The following is a 20,180-nucleotide window of genomic DNA, read 5'->3' on the forward strand; positions in this document are numbered from 1 at the left end:
ACAGCAGACCCTAAAGCAGCTTAGACAGATACAGATCCTCTTGGCTTTCAGTGCTCTCTGTGCCCGAGGGAGATGTAGAGGTGACCTAGAACCAGAACATTTTCAGCACCCAGTCCACATTCAAAGCTTCATAAGTTCTTCTTAAAAAAATAGGAAAGCTTGGATTTATGTAATTACATCATCACATCCTTGTCGAGAATACCTCCAAAACACAGAAGCAATCATAAAATTTGGATCACTAATGAAGAGAAAATGCATTCTGAGTTCTTTGAGTCCTGCCAAAAAAGACACAGCCGTTATTGCCAAATGTTGCATTCTCTGCAATTTCTAAACAGACGTGCCTCTTCCCTGTACCAATCTTTAACTGGCTCTGTTACAGTCCTCTCCAGATCACTTACTGGAAAGGGAAAATAGAAGGAAAAAACTTATTAGAGATGACAGTAAATCTGCTTCTTGCTGAAACTCTGATGGTGAAACTCCAGCTCTGATGGAGCTGAGGTAGGGCCACCCTGACAGCTCCTGGCTGTGAATGTGCATGGTGTCACCTACCCCGACCTCGCACCTGCACCTCCCCAGCAGCTCTCACACCACACTGACCTCCTGGGCCAAGGCATCACACTCCCTAAAAACTGCCCGAGACACACACAGGCACTCACACCCCTCAAAAAAACATGATTCCAATGAACTCCCTGATCAAACAGGCACAAGTGCCAGAGATGCCAGAGCAGTGAGGCTGGAGCAGCAGAGCAGGGCAAAGACAACTGTATGCAGGTGACACACAGAAAACTAACATAAGAAATACAGAATGGGTTCAAAAAATGAACAGACTCCTGCTCCAAATGCACATCCAATTGTTTTACCCTTGATTTTTTCATAGCATTTCCCTATGCCCCCTACCTGTGACCTCCTGGCAGCCCCATGCTGTTCATCCTCATTCCCAGCTATCACTGTAGTACCTCACACAGGTGAGGAAGGCCAGGAAGATGATTCTTTGGGATGAGTGTTTTCCTCCACTTCAGCTATGCCAACGACTTGATTTTGAAAGCTGTACCTGTAAGGGTGATTTAAAGCTACAGGCACATCTGTAAGCATGTTTCTGAAAACATTCTCTGGATTGGCTTTTCATCCCTCTGTTAGCCATAAGCACATTAGTTCTACACAATGATGCAGCAGCAGCTACAAGTGGCTATCCCCCACCAAAGCTGCTGTCCTCTGAAGGCTACCAAATCCTGCCCAGCCTCCCTCCCTGAGGGAAGGCAGCACATCCCTACTCATAAATGCTACAACTTCAAACACAAACAAAGCCACTGCCTTCAAACATTCATCTTTTAACTCCCTAGCAACAATTCTCTTTTGCCAGAATTCTCCATGCCACTTGCACTTTTTTATTTTTACTGGGGTCTCTTCTTATAATGCTTACAAGTACACAAACAGCCTCACCTTCATCTTCAATAAATCTTTTAAACCTCAAAGACTGAAGATTTTCAGTACAATGGTGAATTTTTCACTTGAAGTTTTAAGTATGGAACAGAACCCCGCTTTAAAGCAAGACGTCTCAGTCCGACACTCAAGCTTGAAACAAAGTGACATTCAGGCTTTGATCCTCAATCCCACTCACCAGTCAGCTTTGGAAACAGATCCAAAGTTATCAAGGACCAATCTCTGAATCAATTTCAAACATGACCCAAATTGTCAGTCTTGAAATTAAGATCCCCTCTGCAGAGATTAACATTGTATAAATTGACATCAATTTAATTTCTCCTTCCACAAATCTAAGTTTTTACAGCCAGATCACTCGACAAACTTTCCATTTACAGTTTGGCTTCACCAGAAGTCCAAGCTCGAGACTGAGCTCTTGGATGCCTTGAAATCTGTCTCTTTCAGACTAATGTAAATCAGGAGATTTTTTTTTTTTTGCTGACGATATATGAAGATAAAACAAGATTAATTTGTTTTTCATGTCAGTGTTGTATCTGTTTTCTCTTCTTGCCTTCCTTCAAGGAGAACTGGCAACACCCATACTTCCAGCACTGTAGTAGACCCTGGGAAAGCCAAGCAGCATGACTGCTTCTGCCATTGCAGTTCTACAGCAAGCATGGAAGGATCAGAATAAAAATACCAAACAAATCCACTGTCAGTCTTGCTAGAAAAGTCCTAACAAATTCTCCTATGGCTTTCAAGCATTCTTGGCCATCCTGTCAACTAATTACTTGTGCTTCCCAGTCAGTCCTGTGCACAGGTGGAAATCCCTTCCTCCTCCAGAGGTATTGCCCCTGAATAACGTATTTCAGGAAAAGCAAAAGCAGTCAAGTACAAGACAGAAATCACAGCTAAGAAATACCAGTGGTGAAACACAAACCCTTACCAATATTAATCAATAATGCATCATAAAAATGCGAGCCTTTGCAGTAGAAAGTGGCATACTAAATGGCTCATAAGAAAGGATTAATATATTCCTGTCGTAATGGAATTGAGTGACACACGATTGAGAATTAGGGGAACATGTCCTTACTGCTGAAGATAAACTCTCTCTGTTACCTCCCAATTTAATTTGAAGTATGTGTTAGCACTGATAACCCATCCCTAAGACTGTCAGAATGAAAAGCACTGCAACACTGCAAAAGGATATTCATTTGCAGATTAACTAGGATACATGGCAAAGGATAAAAATGTAAATTAATAATTAAAACTTGACTTATCAGTTTATTATTCCAACACAAACTGCAGAATCTGTTGCTAGTTAGGTTGACACTTTTCTGCTGAATCCACATATGTTTCTTCTGCTCACTCCTTCAGAAGTACAATTCCCTCCCTCCAGAAGAACCTTCTACAGAGCAAAGAGTAAGAAGCCCCAGTGTGCAGCAGCTCCCTTTTTCCATACTTACAGAAAAGCTTCTCTTGCCTTAACACCAAGCTGCAGGCAATGGCTCAGCACATTTCCTACGTGCACCCAGAGGTTCCAGTGGTGTTCTTTATTTCATGAAAGCATTTCTTTTAACAATATTAAGTTCAGTAATCTCTTTTTAATTATACTGAAATTCTGACTCAAAAAAACCCTACCTGGTGACATATTTCTCCTCAGTACTAATGCCCATTAATGGGAGTACTTGAAAATCCCACATTTTTAAAGCAAAAGATCTAAAAATCCAATTAGACACGTGCTTTGATCAGCTTTTGCCTGCTTCACCAGCAGTTCCAGTTCGAGAGGCACACCAACATGAACTGTAAGGAATGGCCCAGCATGGAATAGCAGGGAGTAATTTGCATGCCAGCACCACTAGAGTGAGACAAAAGGGCCAGCAGGCAGAAGAAGAGGAAGCAACAAAAGCCATGACCTTCAATGTTCTTGCATGTCACCATCCAGCTCTGCCAGGGATCACACACTTGGAAAGCCAGTTCTGCCCCTCTGTGAACATGTGCCAGGCTATGTGGATCCATTTAGCAGGAAATTACTGGCTGTCCTTTGAATAAATATTCCTGATTAAATAGATTCCCCTAGGAGGGATTGATCCTCCTACATTATGCCTTTGCTTTCTGCCCTGAAAGTATACTCATATTTAGCATCCAAAACTGAGACAGTCTAAGAGCCGAGGTTAACTGTAACCCATTACACAAAACATGAAACCCTTACAACCATGGCGGTGGAACAACGGCACAGCAAATTCCTTTCACTGCCTACCACTTCTCTCTGGGCTCCTCTGCAGCACAAGGCCATCTGTGAGGGCTGTCAGAAGAGCTTCTTCAGGAGTTGGTAAGTTAGTAGATCATAAAAATGAGCTAGCAAGCCTACTGCCAGGACTCTGAGGGATCCAAGAAATCTCAATTGCCCTGACCAACCTTCCTAGAGTTGCACCTCTGTCACCAGGACCATCCCTTCCTTCCCACCACGCGTGTCCTTATTCCTCTGATATTGCCCAAAGACATGATCATTCAGTAGTAAACCTGAAGCTTACTAGGTTGAACTCCCAGCTCCTCCAACCACTTCCTGAAGTTATGGGCATACGCTAGGAAGAAGGTTAGTTTTACTGATTAGGCCAGTTTACTGCAACCTAGTCTCCCAACACACACAAGAACAGTGCTGGGGCACAGCTCATCCCAATGCAGACGTCATGAGAGCACGCTGCTCACAGAGGCAGCCCAGCCCAGTGCCCTACAAAGCAGGACACTGCCTGTCCCAGGAAGGAGGACACAGGATCAACTTACAGAGCACAAGCTCACAGTGTTGGTAGAAGGCATTTCAAGACATGCAGGGAAGAACACAAGTGGGAAGCTACAGACAACTTGTGCTTGGCTTACCATGCTGCAGAAATGGCTGTACATGTCCTTACTCCAGCAGTAATGAAAGGGTGAGTGTTTTCTCCACCCATACCTTGGAGCTCCCATGTAGCCTGTATCTGACACAAACCCATTTCAAAGAAATTGCAGAAGTGAGTTGGTAATTGGGGTCAGGCACAGGCTCACACTTGAGTTTGAATAAATGAGTCAGAATTATCAGTTTTGGTAACCAGCAATTGTTTTCAGCAGTAATTTGCTTTTCCATTGTGCTGGTGATACCCCCTACCTATGTTGAACTGTACGGGTTCAGAGAAGCTCTGTAACACACATCCCTGTTGCCACTGCATGTCAGGCCCATCAGACTCCTGCCCTGAACCTCTGGTCTGCTTTGTGCCTGCCACAACAGCATGCTTTAGCTGAGCCACAGAGGTGGAGTGTGCCCTGGCACTGCAGAAGAGCAAAAACAGAGATAAAAGCAAGGCAGGAACCAACCCCTCCTTCCTGACAGCCAATTGCTTTGGTCCACTTGAACAGGAACTCATCTTTGCACCCTCTGCTCTGGATCAGCACCCTTCACAAGAAGTTCCAGTCGCACTTTGGCCATGAGTGCAGAAACGTGGGGTTCTCAGATCACATTCACTTACAGCACAACTCCCTTGTCGCTGCCTTGCTCACATATGAGAAAGTGAGGCGCATTTGGGGCCTAAGTCCTCAACTTGCAACTTTGACCTCTCAACCTTGAGTTGTACTCACAGATTATTGGCAGCCTGGGAAGAAAAAGCCTCCCTGCTTCCTGGGATCAACCTCTTCTCCCCAAGGGCCAAATTACAATAGACAAAGAAAGAAGCAATTAAATAAAATCCGAGTCTTATTCCCTGAACTTGACAACATTTTCAAGTGTCAGAAAACTACAAACCCATTTGCCAAAGGGCACAGGAACAGATGGGAACTGAAAGGGCTATTACATAAATTAAGCATGTAAACACTGGTTGTCTGCCCAGCTCCTGTAATTTCCATGTGTGCAGTATTTGATGTGGCCATAGCACCATTCCCACATGCCCTCACTTGAGGAAGATGGGTGCACATTTTTCCAGTTTGCTACATAACTACATTGTGCTTAAAACTGCCTGCAGCTAGAAAACATGACAAACATGACAGCACCCTGCTATTTCCAGCAAGGGAGTCAAATGTGAAAAAAAGACACCACGTGTATTTTTAGGCTATAATTGAAATTTTAAAGTGGTCTCTCTCCTGAACATTTGAACAGATGTAGTATGCAAGCAATCTACTACCAGCCACAACTTGTGACAGCAACATTTTTCATAATTCAATGCAAAATTAATCTGACAGATGAGCAAGAGGCAAACGAACACCAGAACTTCAGACACAGATATATTTTTTACTATGCTTGTTTGACTATGAGGGGGACATAGAAACTTAGAGGTCAGCAGGGGAGAGAAAAGGCAGGAAGAAAAGCATTCCTAGATGCCTTGCAGTGATGACAAGGAGTCCATCTCTTCAAAATGCCTCACTGCAGCTCTTAGTCCTGTGCACTTGTGGGAAACAATCACATATATTCAGCAAGACAGATGGGAAATGTTTTGTTTCCAAGACTGAGGTAAAAAAAATACCCTCTCAAACTGTTAAGTGGCTTCCATTTCCCCACTTGCACTGCATGAAGCATTCCTTCCAATGCCCCAGAACTTCACAGGAACAGAAAAAGATGCTAGATTGAGAACTGAGGCTGCTCTGAGCAAACACATTCATGAAATGCTGTTTTGGTTTTCTTTTTCAATGAATGAACATCAACAATGCCCCATAGAAAGCACAGAGGTCTAAAAGGGAAGGATCTGGGAGAGCATCAGCCAGCAGCTGCAGCCCCTCACAGAGACAGCTGATGATACCTTCCTGTCTTTGACTTTAAAACTGCAATAAGAGAAGAATGCGCAAAGTGCAGGGACAACATACTTTACAGAGAGGCAATATTTTGATTTACAGCTATGTTAAACATTGGTGCACGAATAAAAACCCAGGATGCATCATGCACATCAGCCTTGATCAACATGTAAAAGCTTTGCTGACATAGCAAGACCATAGAAAGGATACAGTTTCATGTGCTTTTTTTTTTTTTCTTCCTAAGTAGTAAACTTAGATTTGCTAGCAAAACCTCTAGCAGACCTGGACACAGACGTAAACGAACATGAAAAGGGAAAAGGCAGGCCCTTTTTCCACCTGTATTGATCCAGTAAAACATCCACTAGCAAAAGCTGTCCAAGCACAACACTATCTAGAGTAAGTCAGGCTTGCTCTTCCAGAAAATAGAAAACAGACTTTAAGCACAGGTGTGGCCTCCACCTCAGTCTGGTCTCATGGAGGCAGCACTTTGTATTGGAGCTTTCAAAAGGAGCTCTCAAAGCCCCATGTATCTGCACCAGGAGTATTTTCCTGTCAGGAACACTCCAAAGGACACAAGATTGCCCTCATCATCCTCACAAGCAGAGAACACACCTGCAGGGGGCTGCAGAGGTGTTACTTGGGCTGAGTGCTGGGAATCGGGTTGTGCCTCCTATCTAGTTTGCATATGATTGATTCCAAGCCTATAGGGGACTGCAAACCTCAGATCATAGAAGCTCAAGAAATCCACCCTACCACTCCAGCTTTATTCCTGAATGTGCCACTAGCCTGGTGGGAAACCATTAAACAATCCCAGCACACATACCCTTCCTGACCATGCCTCAGTCACTAGCATGGACCTGCTTTGTGGACCATTTTGAAGCCTTCTGATTAAAGTATTACTGCTCCAGAAGTAGATTTGGACCCAAATCCTCCAAGATTTCCAGAAACGCTGCTCCTAACTCACTCCCAGTGAAGCTTCAACTGCAACAGACAGCAGGAAAGCACAGGCTCATCATTAACCAACTTACAACATACACGACACTCAGCAGTGTTTCCAGGCCCCCAAAATGCTGAAAAAGTACACCAGGCATAAACCACTCTGGCAAGGTAGGAGTGGCTGAGGTACAATCTGATGACAAGAGATCCCCTCACAGCTGGAATGGGAGCCTGAAATAAATCTCTTGGTCACATCCTCCAGTGAATGCAGAAACAAGCAAAAGGTCTGAAGAGTACAAAAAAAAAAAAAAAAAAAAAAAAAAAAAAAAAAAAATACAAAACCAAAAAACCCCACAAACACTAAAATGAAGGGGGGAAAAGCCTCTAAAGACTGGCAGTGGGATAAAACCCCAGCTAGTTTGGACATATAAGAATTATGGCCTGTTTCCCTTGGTGCTCAGGCACACTGAGGTGAATGAGACACATTTCTAGCTGCACAAAGAGTTCTCACAGTACTGTGTTACCACGCTGGCTATAGCAGTTTGGAGATGGATGAGGCTGTAAGGCACTGACATTATACTGATGTATGGACTTCAGGCATTACTAATCATTTAGACACAATAGCCCCCTGTATATATTTTGTTTTGCATCCTCTGCAAATATTCTCCTTTCTCTGCTCTGGAAGTTTTTCTTAAAAAGTGTTCAGGAAACAGGCACAGAACACTGATGTGTTCTGGGGAGGAGAGAAAGAAAAAAGGAAACAAAAAAAAACAAACCACAAAAAAACACAAGTGACTCAAGACAGCCAAATATGAAGACAATTTTAATTAAATCACGTCTGTCTTATATCATTTATTCCAGCTAATTTAGCATCTCAAACGAGTTTTATCTCAAAATAGTTAATAGCTCTAGAAGCCCCAACTTTTTCCCAGCTTTTTCTTTAATGTAATTACATTTTTGCTGCTGCACCAGAAATATTAATAGCCTTTTCTACATGAGACAGAGAAGCTCTACAGCAGGACAAGAAAGCTTCGATCCTGTTGATGATCTGCATGCTGATGGCTACATACAGCTTGTCTGTCAATGTAATTTCTACTGAAGCTATTGAAAATAGGCAGCACCCCTCTCAATACTTCAAGCATGGACCTCTATAGGAAAAAACCTTTCATTCTCTTGACTGCAGAAAGCACAAATAAGAGGGAAAACAGACAAGCAAAGCTGTTCTACTGTATATTGGTCTGTAGGAAGACACAGAGGGACAAAATCTGCTCTTCATTACAGTACCTTTGATCCAGAATTGAGCTAACTTAGTCAACGGAACTGACCCAGATTTACAGGGCAGAAAGAGTTCAGGGCTCCACCCAAGCCTGCAATCCTATATTTCTACATCCAAGGGGATGTATGCCCTTTGTGCAACCCAAAATCCTCTGCTCTAGCACAGTAGACCTGACCCAGTACTCACTAAAATCAACTGAAAAGCAGCCACAGTCTCCTCCAGCCCATCATGCAGACCTTGTGCCATGCACCCACCAGCAAATTCAAACCACTCAGTGTACACCTTTCAGGAAAAAAAAAAAAGTAAAATCTTATGACTTGCCCAAAACAAAACCCCAAAACCAAGAGCCTAGCAGGGAGCCATGTTCACTCTATCTGAGCTTCCCTAACCTTGCCACAAAGGACAAGCAAGATTGATTTGGGAAGAGAAGGGATGTGGAGAGGCAGAGATTATCTGGCACAGTCCACAGGATTGCCAGTGCCATGGTGGCAGGAACTCTGCACAATGCCCAGCTGACTGATCCTGTAACAGTTAATAAATCCAGGAAGTGGGACACTGCAATGCCTGGGAGTGCACGTGTCCACTGTCACCCTTGCAGTCCATCACACTCTGGTGTATTACCCCAATGATTAGCAATTACTTCAACTTCATAATTACGTGCACACATACACATGCTTAATTCTAAAGATAAAACACCCATCACCATCTGGAAACTCAAATGTGTTTTAGAAGTTAATCAAGACCAAAATACACAATCAAGACAGGCTTTATCATTTTGTATTTATGACCCCAACTGACACATTTTATTAATCACCAAGTGTTTAAAAAGTGTTAAGGCCCTCCTCCTCAGTTAATATAAATTTCCTGCTACTACTTCCAACACAGGCTGTAAAAATACAGATTTCTAGAAGGACATATTCGGCTCCTGGTACCCACCAGCGTGGGTGCAGAATGTGCTATTCTGTGTCAGGTCACTTCAGATAATACAGACATTTTTGCTCTGCCTGCATACCAATCAGCTTTAAAGCACTATAATGCAAATAGTCTTTAAAAGGATTTTAACTACCTAAAGCTCTTTGTTTTAAGACAAGGTATTACATTAAAGATCATCCGTGAGATCCACTTACAGTCACCTTATTAATTATATGGCTACCTTGCCTAATTCAACATCCCTACAAGCTATCAATTTTAAAGTTTTTGATTCCTTTATACAATCATTTATCAGCCAAAAGAAGTATGAAAATTACTAGCTACAATGTCATTTATTAAATGAATTCAGAAGGTATTACTTTAAGGCTCCTGAAGCCCACCTTTTATCATCTACAAAATGTATCTTGAGTGTCCACGCCTTAAAAATGAATAAAAGGAGAAAAAAAAAAAGAATCCCACAGATCTCTGCTTTTTACAGAGTACAATGTGTTCAAGAAGTGGATTGAAACGCAACAAAGCCTTTTATTTCTTGTGGATTATATATGTGCACTCTGCAATTAAAATCTATGTCTCCTACCACTCAGCCAAATCACACAAAAAGAGACAATCTTTTGATATTAAGATGACTAAGGTGGGCATCTTTTAGCCTGAGACAATGCTCAAAGCAGCAGCAGCAGCTCCTCTGCAGATTGAGCACAGCTGAGGATGAGATCCTGCTCATTTACCTCCTGGAGAAGAAAGAGGGGCCTGATCCTGCAAAACCACACATCAATCACTGTACTCACATCCTTGAAACCAAGGCTGCCTCTCCCTGCCAAAGGAAGAGCAGACAACACTTACAGGATGTGAGCATTTCACACTGTGCAGTCCACCTACCTCCATGACACGTGCTGGATACAGCTACCACCTCCCAAACCCCCAGAATCACAGTGCTGTGAGAAATTCTGCTCGATTGCATTGTTTGTATTTTCCATTTCCCCCAGCACTTTCTTTTACGTTTTTTCATAGGAGTGTGAAGCCATCACAGCAGTGATTGATAGTAATGGAGCAAAGTCATCCCTCAGTGTCTACAGCCTGGCACAAACAAGATGAAGGCTACCTTGAAGAGGCACTCTTACTGTTTAAATTGATACCCTGACCAACTATAAAAATCCTTGTTCTTCTACAGCCTACAAAGAATTAACAACAACATTCCTATCTCAACCTGGATGTTTCCAAATATGTAATTTGACAAAGAGTAGCAGAAATGAGAAACCACACTTACCACTTATTTCACTTAGTAAAATAACAGAGGCACCTATGTGGAGCACGTGGCACTTCTGGGATTTCTTTTAATATCAAAGAACTTCATACTCCTCACAGCAGCCTTGTTAGGAGAAAAAGGTTTGCACTTCAGAAATCACTGCATTTGGATTACCTGGGCCACCAACTACAGATTTTGTAGAGGGTGGGAAGATAGGCAACTGCGTGTGTGTGTTCACACACAGTTATGTGTATAGACCTCTTTTTTTCCCAGTCAACATTTTATAAGTGCTCATACTCAGCTTTTTTAATGCACAGATTCAAATCTGTCAGGGGAAAAGACATGAAATACTCAGTTTCCAAATCTAGCCTCGATGTAAGTCAGTGTGTTCTAATGAACATTTTCCTTCAAATGTTCCAGTGGCAGCCATCTAATTTTATTTCTTTTAAATAGCATCCCCTTCTGATGCTTGTAACCTAAATGTTAATGCCTCATTCAGGACCTCATCTCTAATGTGTAAAATTAATATGACCAAAAGGAAAGCTGTCATCTGCTTTCATTGCCAACACTGGGCACAGTGTAAAAAGCAACCAAAAAAAGCATTACTATTTTAAAATAACTCTGAAAACCCTGGATATTTAAATGTAAACTGCATAAGGCAGTGAATTTTCTTTATACATGGAAGCTTTCCTTGTATCCCATGGACACAAAGCTTCCTTGCTGCAAATTAACAAATGCTTGTGCTGCACCTACTTATACCATGCTGTTACCCAAAGTCCTGTTAGCATATCACAGAAATGAGAGAGCCATCCACTGTGGCTCTCTGAGGCTTGCTGCCACAGAGCTTTTCAATCTCTGAGTTCCTAGAGTGGAACCAGTAAAACACACCAGCTTCCAGAGACATTCCTGCAGTTCCCATGTTCTGTCCAAAAGGCTCCCCCACCAGTCTGCAGGGATCAGACATCACAGAAAGGGCAGACCAGAGGATCAGACACCACAGAAAGGGCAGAGCAGAGGGTGCACACTGCTATGGGATAGTCAGCACCCTCATTCCTTTATTCTTTATGGATAAGTGCTCCTAATCTGTGCACAGGTTGCCTTCCATTAGGTAATTCCTAGTGATGCTACAGGTGTTGTGACAGCCCCAGAGGATACTGGGGAGGGAGCTGAAATCTAACACAGGCAATTCATATGGAAACCTACAATTTCAGTTTCACAGAAGGGAATGGATCTATTCCAGACAATTTCCCCAACAGCTAACTCCTTATAAAGGACGATGTGGAGAGGGCAAGAAAACAAACCACATTCATTGATTAGCATTAAATGAAAAGTGGAGGATGAAAATGTTATACAAGAGAAGCAACCCAGAGTCCAAGCATATATGCGGTAAAATTTTGGTTTATCCATGAAACCTTAGTTTCAGGTGCCAAGCAATTACATGAAAGGGGGAACATGCTGCATCCTTTGCTGATTAAATTCACAAAATTGAAATCCAAGAAAATCCCTGTGTCTGGAGGCATTAACTGAAGATAATTAGGAACTGAATTCTTTCACTATTCACAGTAGTCTCTGGTGGTCTCACCTTCTAGTTAAGAGCACGAGGCTTGTGCCAGAAACCTCACTCTGTCACATGCAAGCATTCTGCCTGTAACAAAACGACAATATCTATAACCTGGGTACTGAAACGCAAATAATGAGGAATCAACTGAACTCAGTTGGAATTGTAACCTCATCCACAAAGCTCTGAATGAGCTACAGGGAACAGGAACATCCAACAAAACACAAACATGCTTGGAAATGTTATCCTTGTAAGATAGTATGTGGCTGCTGAATCTTGGTAACCCACCACAGGTATAGCTTCGTCTTTATCCTGGACACACCAAGTCTACACAAGTACATCATTCCTGAACTTAATCTCATTCCTTTAATGTGAAGGGGAAAACTCCTCCTCTTTTCATTGATTTCAACTGGGCCCTTCATCCATGCATCTTATGCTTCATTTAATGTATGTTGACACTTCAACAAGTCACACACAGAACTCAAACGTTTGCTGTGAACAGCACAAACAATCAGAAAGAAAAACCATCAGATTCAAATCATTGTGTCTGCCATCCCAGTCCTTAACTCCCTCAGGATCAACTCGGAGTTGATACATAATACATATGCATCAGCCCAAAAGGCTTGAGAAGAAAAAATTGTGCTAGAATGACATTCACACAAGGACAACTGCAGCAGCTTTGTCAGGCAGGATTTGATGTAGTACATTTGGCAACAGAGTCAAACAGTAGAGTCAAAATACAGTAGTGCTGGCTTTGGAAAAAGTAACATGAACCTAATTTCTTCCAATTGTCTGAATCACTTTTAGAGTTAATTACATGGTACAATACAAGATAAACTACCTGCCACTTCTGAAAAGTAATGGAAGCAACTTTAGAATTCAGAAAGAGGCTCATATTTCTGAATATGAAATAAAAATGAGATACTAGTTGCACCTAATCAATGGTATAAATTTGTTCATAAAAAGCATGGGGCATTTCAGCTCTATATGCTATTTTGCTAAGTTCAAGACAAAGTTTCTGTGCACACTGACTTTATCTCTGAAAAAGTTACTTAAGCTAAATCAGGACACTTTCTATCTGTGAATAGAGTGTCAGTGCTCTGAAAGTTAGGACATACTTTCCCAATACTGATACACAGTAATAAAAAAAAAAAAAAAAAAAAAACACTTATAGAAACCTACACAGTAGAAAATGTAACAGTGGAGTAAAATATTCTGATAAGTTAAAATGTAATAAAACATGACTGCAACATAATTACCCAGGTAATTTTTGCTTGAACACATTCAGAGACATATTTTTATTTCTTCAGTTCAGCAAGCTGTTGTTGCAAAAACCTACATTCATTTGCACTGCAATAGAAAAAGCTGCTCTTCTAATAAGATTAATATTCACTAACCAGGAAGATTTTCTCTAGATAGAGCAGCTTAACTCTCAACTCAAAGCAGTTCCAGACTACCAGTCTCTTTGAGAAGAATGACCAGAGTAGGTTTGCTCACACTGATGACAGTTCCGTGGAAATCTATGAAAAGCTTTTTTGGGGACACCAACAAACAGATACAGCACACGGCGGGGTTTCTGGAGGATGGATTTCATTGCATGCAATTAAATGAGGGCCAGTTTCTTGTGGCTGTCAATTTTCTCTGTATCCCAAACAGAATAATTTAAAACCAGTATACAGGGTCCATCAAAGGAATGCCACACACCCAACTGCCTTGCAGATCTCATTCTCCTTTCTAAGCAAGAGAGAAAGCGAGGATCAATTGCAAGATGGGAGACTGCTGCATTGATTTTCAAACAGAATCTGCCATCAAAACCAATGGTGAGCTTGTCTTCAGACATAAGGAAAAAACCTCCTGTAGTCTGAGTTGTTCTGATATTCGAGCAAAGGCAGACATCAGCTATCAGCCATGCCGTGTTGCATATGTAACTGAGATGATCATGGAATGAGGCAAGTCTGACCTTCACCAGCATCCAGGGGAGAGCAGTGCAAGTCTAAAACAGGAGATGGAAAATGCAGCAAAAAAAATGCAAGTGGGAGGGATGGGAAGGGAATCAGGTTTAAAATAAGTCAGTTTCATAAACCTGTCTGAGGTAAGATAAAGATAGTATTAATTATCCTGCCTCTGTGAGAAATTTTACACCTTGGCGTATCCTAACACACCACCAATGTGACCCCCAGCCCGGCAGAGCAGCTCCTGCCTCCATTGGGTGACTCACAGTCCCCCGCTCGCTGCAGCGGGGAAGCCTACAGAACAAAGTAAACACATCTGTGAAAGTGTAGGCAGGCTAAAGACCAGTGAGCAAACTGATTTCATGGGAAATGCAGCAGATAAAACTATGTTGGGCTGTCACATAAAACTCCAAGACTGACCTATTTCACACAGACAGAAGTTCCAGGAGCACGGAGCAATAATAAGCTTGCACTCAGTTATCTGGACAGCACATGGCAGGAGAGTGAATGGGAAAAATATTTTGAGCAAAAGAGACAGGGAAAATCAGCTATATATTGCTATATCTCCAGCTATAGCTAACATTGCAACATGTTTTTTTTTTTCAGAAAAGGCTAGACGGGCAATGGCAAAACACATCAAAGTCCCCTCTACCACTTCTTCCCTCAGGAACAAACATAGGCTCAGACAAGCAACAACAGCCAGGATCACCTCCAAAGTTTTCTTTACAGTGGTCCTGAGCACTGGAGAGCTGCACAATTAACCTCCATTCAACAACAACTGGTTGGGGAACCTAACTTGGGAGGGTGGGTTCCCAGCTCTTCAGCAATCTCTGACAAAACTCACACAATGCAAAGGTGCAATAACCAAATAGCACATTTACAGCTGGCTTCCCAACAAAGAATGGGAACACAGCCAAAGAGAGAAGAAACAGTAAAAACCACCTGATTTCCTTCCAGCATGAATGTGTTGGTATTAAGATACAGAACAAGGGATACATCATACTCTTTTGCAAAGATAAGGCTAAGTTCATCTTCCCAGCTTCAGGCATTGGGCGTGTTTGTGTTGTTTGGGTTTTCTGCTTGTCTTTTTTTAAACAAGGTTTCTGTTAACTACATAACTTTCTTTTTTTTCACCCCAAAGAAAAAAAAAAGGTATCAGCAGAAATTTGTGTCTCACACTTCTAACAAGAGTTCCATATTCAGATCTCCTAAAATGGAAAATCCCCACTAACAGATAAAGATTTAAAACCCAGAGGGGGTTGGACTCATCATCTGGTGGCCTTCTATTCTAGCATCTTTCACCTGAAACTGATGAGAAAGCTTTGTAAGCAGCCTCCTGAAATTCACTGAGAGAACGCTGGGGCTCAAGAAACTGACAATAAGGACCTGACACTTCTTGTTGAGGACTTACCTGAAAACCTTATTTTTTCTCCAAAAGGTTTGGGTGGGAATTTTTCATCTAATTCTGATTGCAAAGTGCCTCTGCAGAGAGCATGGTAAGCTACCAACAACAGTGACACTGGCGAGCCAGAGATGAGAGACAGCTCCCTCCTGCAGTCATCCAAAGACATGCTTCTGCGGAGACCAACTAGAATTTAGAACACCCTCCAACAACAAAAAGACATTAACCAAGATTTTGAAAGCTTTTAACGCCTCCAGTCCTGACATATGCTCTGCCCAGGATCTGGCTCCAGTGAATTCTGACACACAAGAAAGGTTACAAGCACATGTTACAAAAAAAGACTTAATTCCTAAAAATGATCCAGTACCCAATGTATATCACATTCACAGGTCTACCACCTCCCTCCCTCCCTCCCTCCCGACCCTTCAGGAAGTCTACATTAATCTATCACTTGCATTACCAGGATGCAACACGTACAATGGCATAACAGACATCTGGGAGAACAGCTGTCTGAGCCTTACAAGCCATGTGTAACCCAAATGGGGACACTCTGTGCAGGACTAGAGTAGAGCTTGAGAGCTTCCCAGCAGTTACTGCTATGGAAACAGCTCACCAAAAAAAAAAAAATTAAAAAAAAAATAAGTTATGATGAAAAAGGCACAATAAAGGTTGTGATCTATTTATTTCCACTCACACTAACAACCTAAATATGTGAATATGTGTCACACAGAAAATGGGTGCACATTATCCTCCCAGTGATTTCACAGCATCGCATTCTCTCCTCAGAGTTTATGATAAATCCTTTGAACTGTACTAAAATCTCAGCCTATTTATAGCATCACAATTAAAGGAACATAAAGCCATAATCTCCAACAGTTAACTATAAGGCATATTGAGAATTCTTAAAATATTATTTTTCTACATTCAAAAATTCACAGAAGAATATTTAGCCTCACCTACTGCATGCTAAGCTTGTGTTCCAGCAGTATAATTCATCTGAAAAAGGGGAAATAAGTCTTGACCAAATTTTCTGAATATGTGTGCAAACCATATTATCTGTGGAACTCCACCTATTAAAATATCACACTCCTATTAAGTTGGTTACAACCCATAATTCTGCATGGTGCCTTGAAGACCAGAAATAAAGCCTTCTCCGGGTCTGCTAAGGATTGAGTACTCCTTGTGAAACCAGTAAGCGTGGGACAGACACAGCAGGAAAGAGAATAAATATGGTAATTTTTCCAAGAAGTTGGCAGGTATTAACACAGATGGGCACCATACAAGAACACATTCATCAAGCAAATTATACCAACTCTGGAGGAGCAGGCAGCTGATAGAAAAACACCAAACAGGACTTGGCTTCACCACAGAACAGCAGATCTACTGATTCCTAATTCTATCAGTGTACCAAGCCTCTACCATTTGATGAAAAACTCTCCAAAAGCTTTAAGGAAAAAATCACTCCTCATCGAATCATTTAGGTTGGAAAAGACCTCTGAGACTGAGTCCAACCACTAACCCAGCACTGCCAAGTCCACCACTAAACTACATCTCTAAGTGCCACATACACATAGGGCAACTATGGGAGCCACAAACAGGGAAAGAATGAGTCGATCTGAATAGATCCTTTTTCTTTTTACTAGACTGCAATTCCCTTATCAGCTACAGCTATATGCCTGTAGCCAGGACGCTCGAGAGCTGGCAGTAGACAACAACAGGTACGGCCAGGAAGACTCGCCTGCTGAGGAGTGCGGCCAGTCTGCCAGCCACAGCTGTTGGCCCACTACGAGGTATCACTCCCTCTTACCAGCCTCGCTCCTCTGCTCAGCTGTCAGATCCCTCCAAAAAGACACTGCAAGTGCAATTCCCACGTCATTTCTCAGGCAGAATGGGGAAAAAGTGAGACAGACAGATCAAAATGATTTTTTTTTGCCATGCTGGACAAATTTCACCAAGCCGCACAAAGCATCCACGAGGGGTCTGTGCACACAGCTGACACCGCAGGAAGTTTTCACAGCCCAAGCCCACCTTTTTGTGAATCAGTAGCTGATCTACGTGGGACTTCCCTGGGAGCCAGCATCTGCTGCCCCCGGTACAGGTCCATCTCTAGGATGAGGGAAACCGAAAAGCTGAAGTGGCATTAGGTAGCCGGGAGCGTGGAATCCTGCACGGCGCTCCGTAGCCTGCGTCCCTGCGGACACCCGTGCCCAGCCAGCGGCTGCACCCGGAGCTCCTCGGCCTCCCGAACACCGGGACACGGCAGGACCGGGCAGCAGCGCCGCGGGCAGGGATGGCCCGGGCCGGGCAGCCGCCCCCGCCGCTCCGGACAACTCGGGCGATCCGGCGCGGAGCTGGCAGCAGCGGGTGCCCTTGCCCGGCCGCGGTGTCCCTGACGCTTCCAAAAAGGAAAAGCTGGGAAGACCCAGGCCCGCGACTCCCGACGGGAGAGGGGAGCTGGGGTCCCGCTCCCTGCGAGAGGGACCCGCGGGGACCGGGCAGCTCCTGGCGCCCCTCAGGCACGCCGCGCTCGCCAGCCGCTGTCGTCTCCCGTCCCCCTTCACCAAACGCACGATAAAAAGCGGAAAATAACAAAATTCTTAACCAAACCAACTTTCCTCCCTCCCGCGGTAAGTTTCCTGCGGGGGGCGAGGCGACCTTCCCGCGGCCGCCGAGCCCCGCTCCTGCCGCAGCGGCGCCGGGAGCCGGGGGCAGCCGGCGACGGCTCCCGGGGCGGCCGCCACCTGCGCCGGCGGAGAGCGGGGAGGGCGCTGCCCTCGGCGGGGCCGGCGGTGCCGGCGATGCCCGTGCGGTTGCGGTGCCCTACCTGGGTGCAACATACTTTGGAAATAGAAGATGACGAGGATGAAGGAGCCCACGGAAGTGACCAGGACCATCCTGCACACCCGGTTCATCCTCATTACTTCCAGCACCGCCGGCTTCATGGCGTTGTCCGGCGGCGGAGCGCGCACGGCTGGCGCTGGGAGCCGCTCCGCGCCCGCCCCGCGCCGAGGAGCCGCCGCCGGAGGATGCCCGGGCGCCCGCGCCCCGCGCCGGGGGGCGTTAATGCCGCGCTGGGCGTGACCACGCGGCGCGCCAGGCGGAGGGGCGCTCTGCGCGCGCGGGGGGGAGGCGGGCCAGGCGGGGAGCCGGGGCGGAGCGCGCCCCCCCCTCGCCAAGGGCAGAGATGGTCCCGCCCGGCGGCGGCGGGCGGGGACGAGGACGGGGACGAGGACGAGGACGAGCCGGGCGGCGCCGAGGGGCTGCGGGCCGCGCCCCGGCCCTTCACGGCCCTGGGGGCGTCCGGCGGCTGTCATCCGAGCGGCCCCGCTGCCCGTGAACTTGACCACCTCCCGGTCACTCTTGCCCTCTTCAGGGGCGCGGGGTCCGGCAGCCGCCGGCGGGCAGGAGCATCCGTCCTTGCCTGGCTCTGCCCGGCGCCCCGTTCGTGCAGGGAAATTCTCCTCTCCCACTCTCAGTGGTGCCCGTCGCTCCGCTAACCCTAAATGCCTCCTTGCAGGACTCCCCTCTCTCTGCAGGTTATGTTGCAGCCGGTCCCTGCCGCCGTGTTTTGCCGGGGCCGCGCTGTCCCGGCCGGGAGCTGTTCATTTTATCAGCGGCGCGAACACCAACACGGAGGCATCCCGGGGGCAGACAGTGCCACCTGGCCTGACAGAAATGAAAGGGGCTTCTTTTGTTTTCAAACCCGCGACTTCTAAGTTTTCTGCATTAACTAACACCGCTCATTTGTCGGTGGAATCACAAGGTCCTTGCCGCGCGGTCGGCCCGCCGAAGGTGGATCTACCTTTCGGTAGTCGAGAGCAGCACCAGGAGATGAGATACGAGCCCGTACGTGGGAGGAATGCAGAGGAGCTGCGAGCTACAGAACAAAAGGCCTCTGCCGTGCCCAAGCGAGCATCGGTTTTGGGACAGCTGGGGCTGCTGGGGAGCCGGGGCTGTGAGCGACTGCGGCTCCGTTGAGTCCCGAGCGAGGTTTCCCAAGGCGAGGCACAGGGCACAGCTCCCTAATTGGGACTATGCTCTTGCTCTGAGCTGCACAGGTGTTGAAAGTACAGTGCTAAATGGAAATGTCTTCTTAGCGATATACCATTCACCTTTCTGCGGTGGTAACAGTTCTGTTTGTTCCCCTGAAGCACCCAAATACCACTTTGCTATTAGTTTTCTTTTTGCTAAACTGAAGATCATTATACTGATGCTGATACCATCTTCACGTGTAAAATATTTTTTTCCCCTTGCACTTCTCTCTGTTCTTCTGATGAGTTGGAGGGAGGGGTCTTTAAAATGAAAATAGCCCTGAATACTCTGAATCCAAAGCTGAGAAGCAAGTGGAGTAAAACATACTTTAAGCTAAATAAAACCCTCCCACTTCCATCCTCTCCCACCCTTGCCCCCTGCCCCCTCAAAAGAGCCAAACCCCACAAACAGACAACCCCAAACAAAACAAACAAGCAAACAAACTCCCAGCTAACAAACCCAGAAGGTATGAGTGTTCATTCCCAGTTAATTGTGACAGAAACATGGAAAGTCATCAGAGTTTCCCATTTCCACTTTGCAAAAGCCAAAGATTTTACCTCAAGTATAAACCAGTAATTAGTTAAGCATTTGCAACAGAGTAGATTATTTAGGTTTGGCCTGGAGTTCATTTTATCAGAAAGACATTCCATTGTTCATTAAGGAAGATTTTACACAATCTT

At 44.8% G+C, this 20,180-nt stretch overlaps 1 protein-coding gene and 1 long non-coding RNA gene across 4 annotated transcripts in view; one reads left to right on the forward strand and one right to left on the reverse strand.

Moving 5' to 3' along the window:
- The window catches only part of CHST11 (carbohydrate sulfotransferase 11), a 157,840-nt gene extending 139,370 nt beyond the window's left edge, over positions 1-18,470 (reverse strand). Inside the window, exons 1-2 of one of the 3 annotated variants that reach the window (XM_053943706.1) lie at positions 11,445-11,477; positions 10,578-10,679 (exon numbers count right to left, since the gene is read on the reverse strand). Coding sequence is in view for 2 of the 3 variants with exons in the window: in XM_053943704.1 (XP_053799679.1) it covers positions 18,293-18,410 (118 nt within the window). In the remaining variant the exon portion in view is untranslated. Of the gene's footprint in view, positions 1-10,577; positions 10,680-11,444; positions 11,478-18,292 lie in introns of those variants that run through there. The other 2 variants (XM_053943705.1, XM_053943704.1) reach the window with 2 other exon arrangements.
- Positions 11,583-12,057, forward strand: LOC128788571 (uncharacterized). Its single transcript, XR_008431129.1, has 2 exons — positions 11,583-11,664; positions 11,768-12,057. It is a non-coding gene; the product is annotated as an uncharacterized LOC128788571 (long non-coding RNA).
- Positions 18,471-20,180: the final 1,710 nt, after the last annotated feature.

The sequence above is a fragment of the Vidua chalybeata genome, chromosome 5 (genome assembly GCF_026979565.1).
Source record: "Vidua chalybeata isolate OUT-0048 chromosome 5, bVidCha1 merged haplotype, whole genome shotgun sequence".
NCBI lineage: Eukaryota > Metazoa > Chordata > Aves > Passeriformes > Viduidae > Vidua > Vidua chalybeata.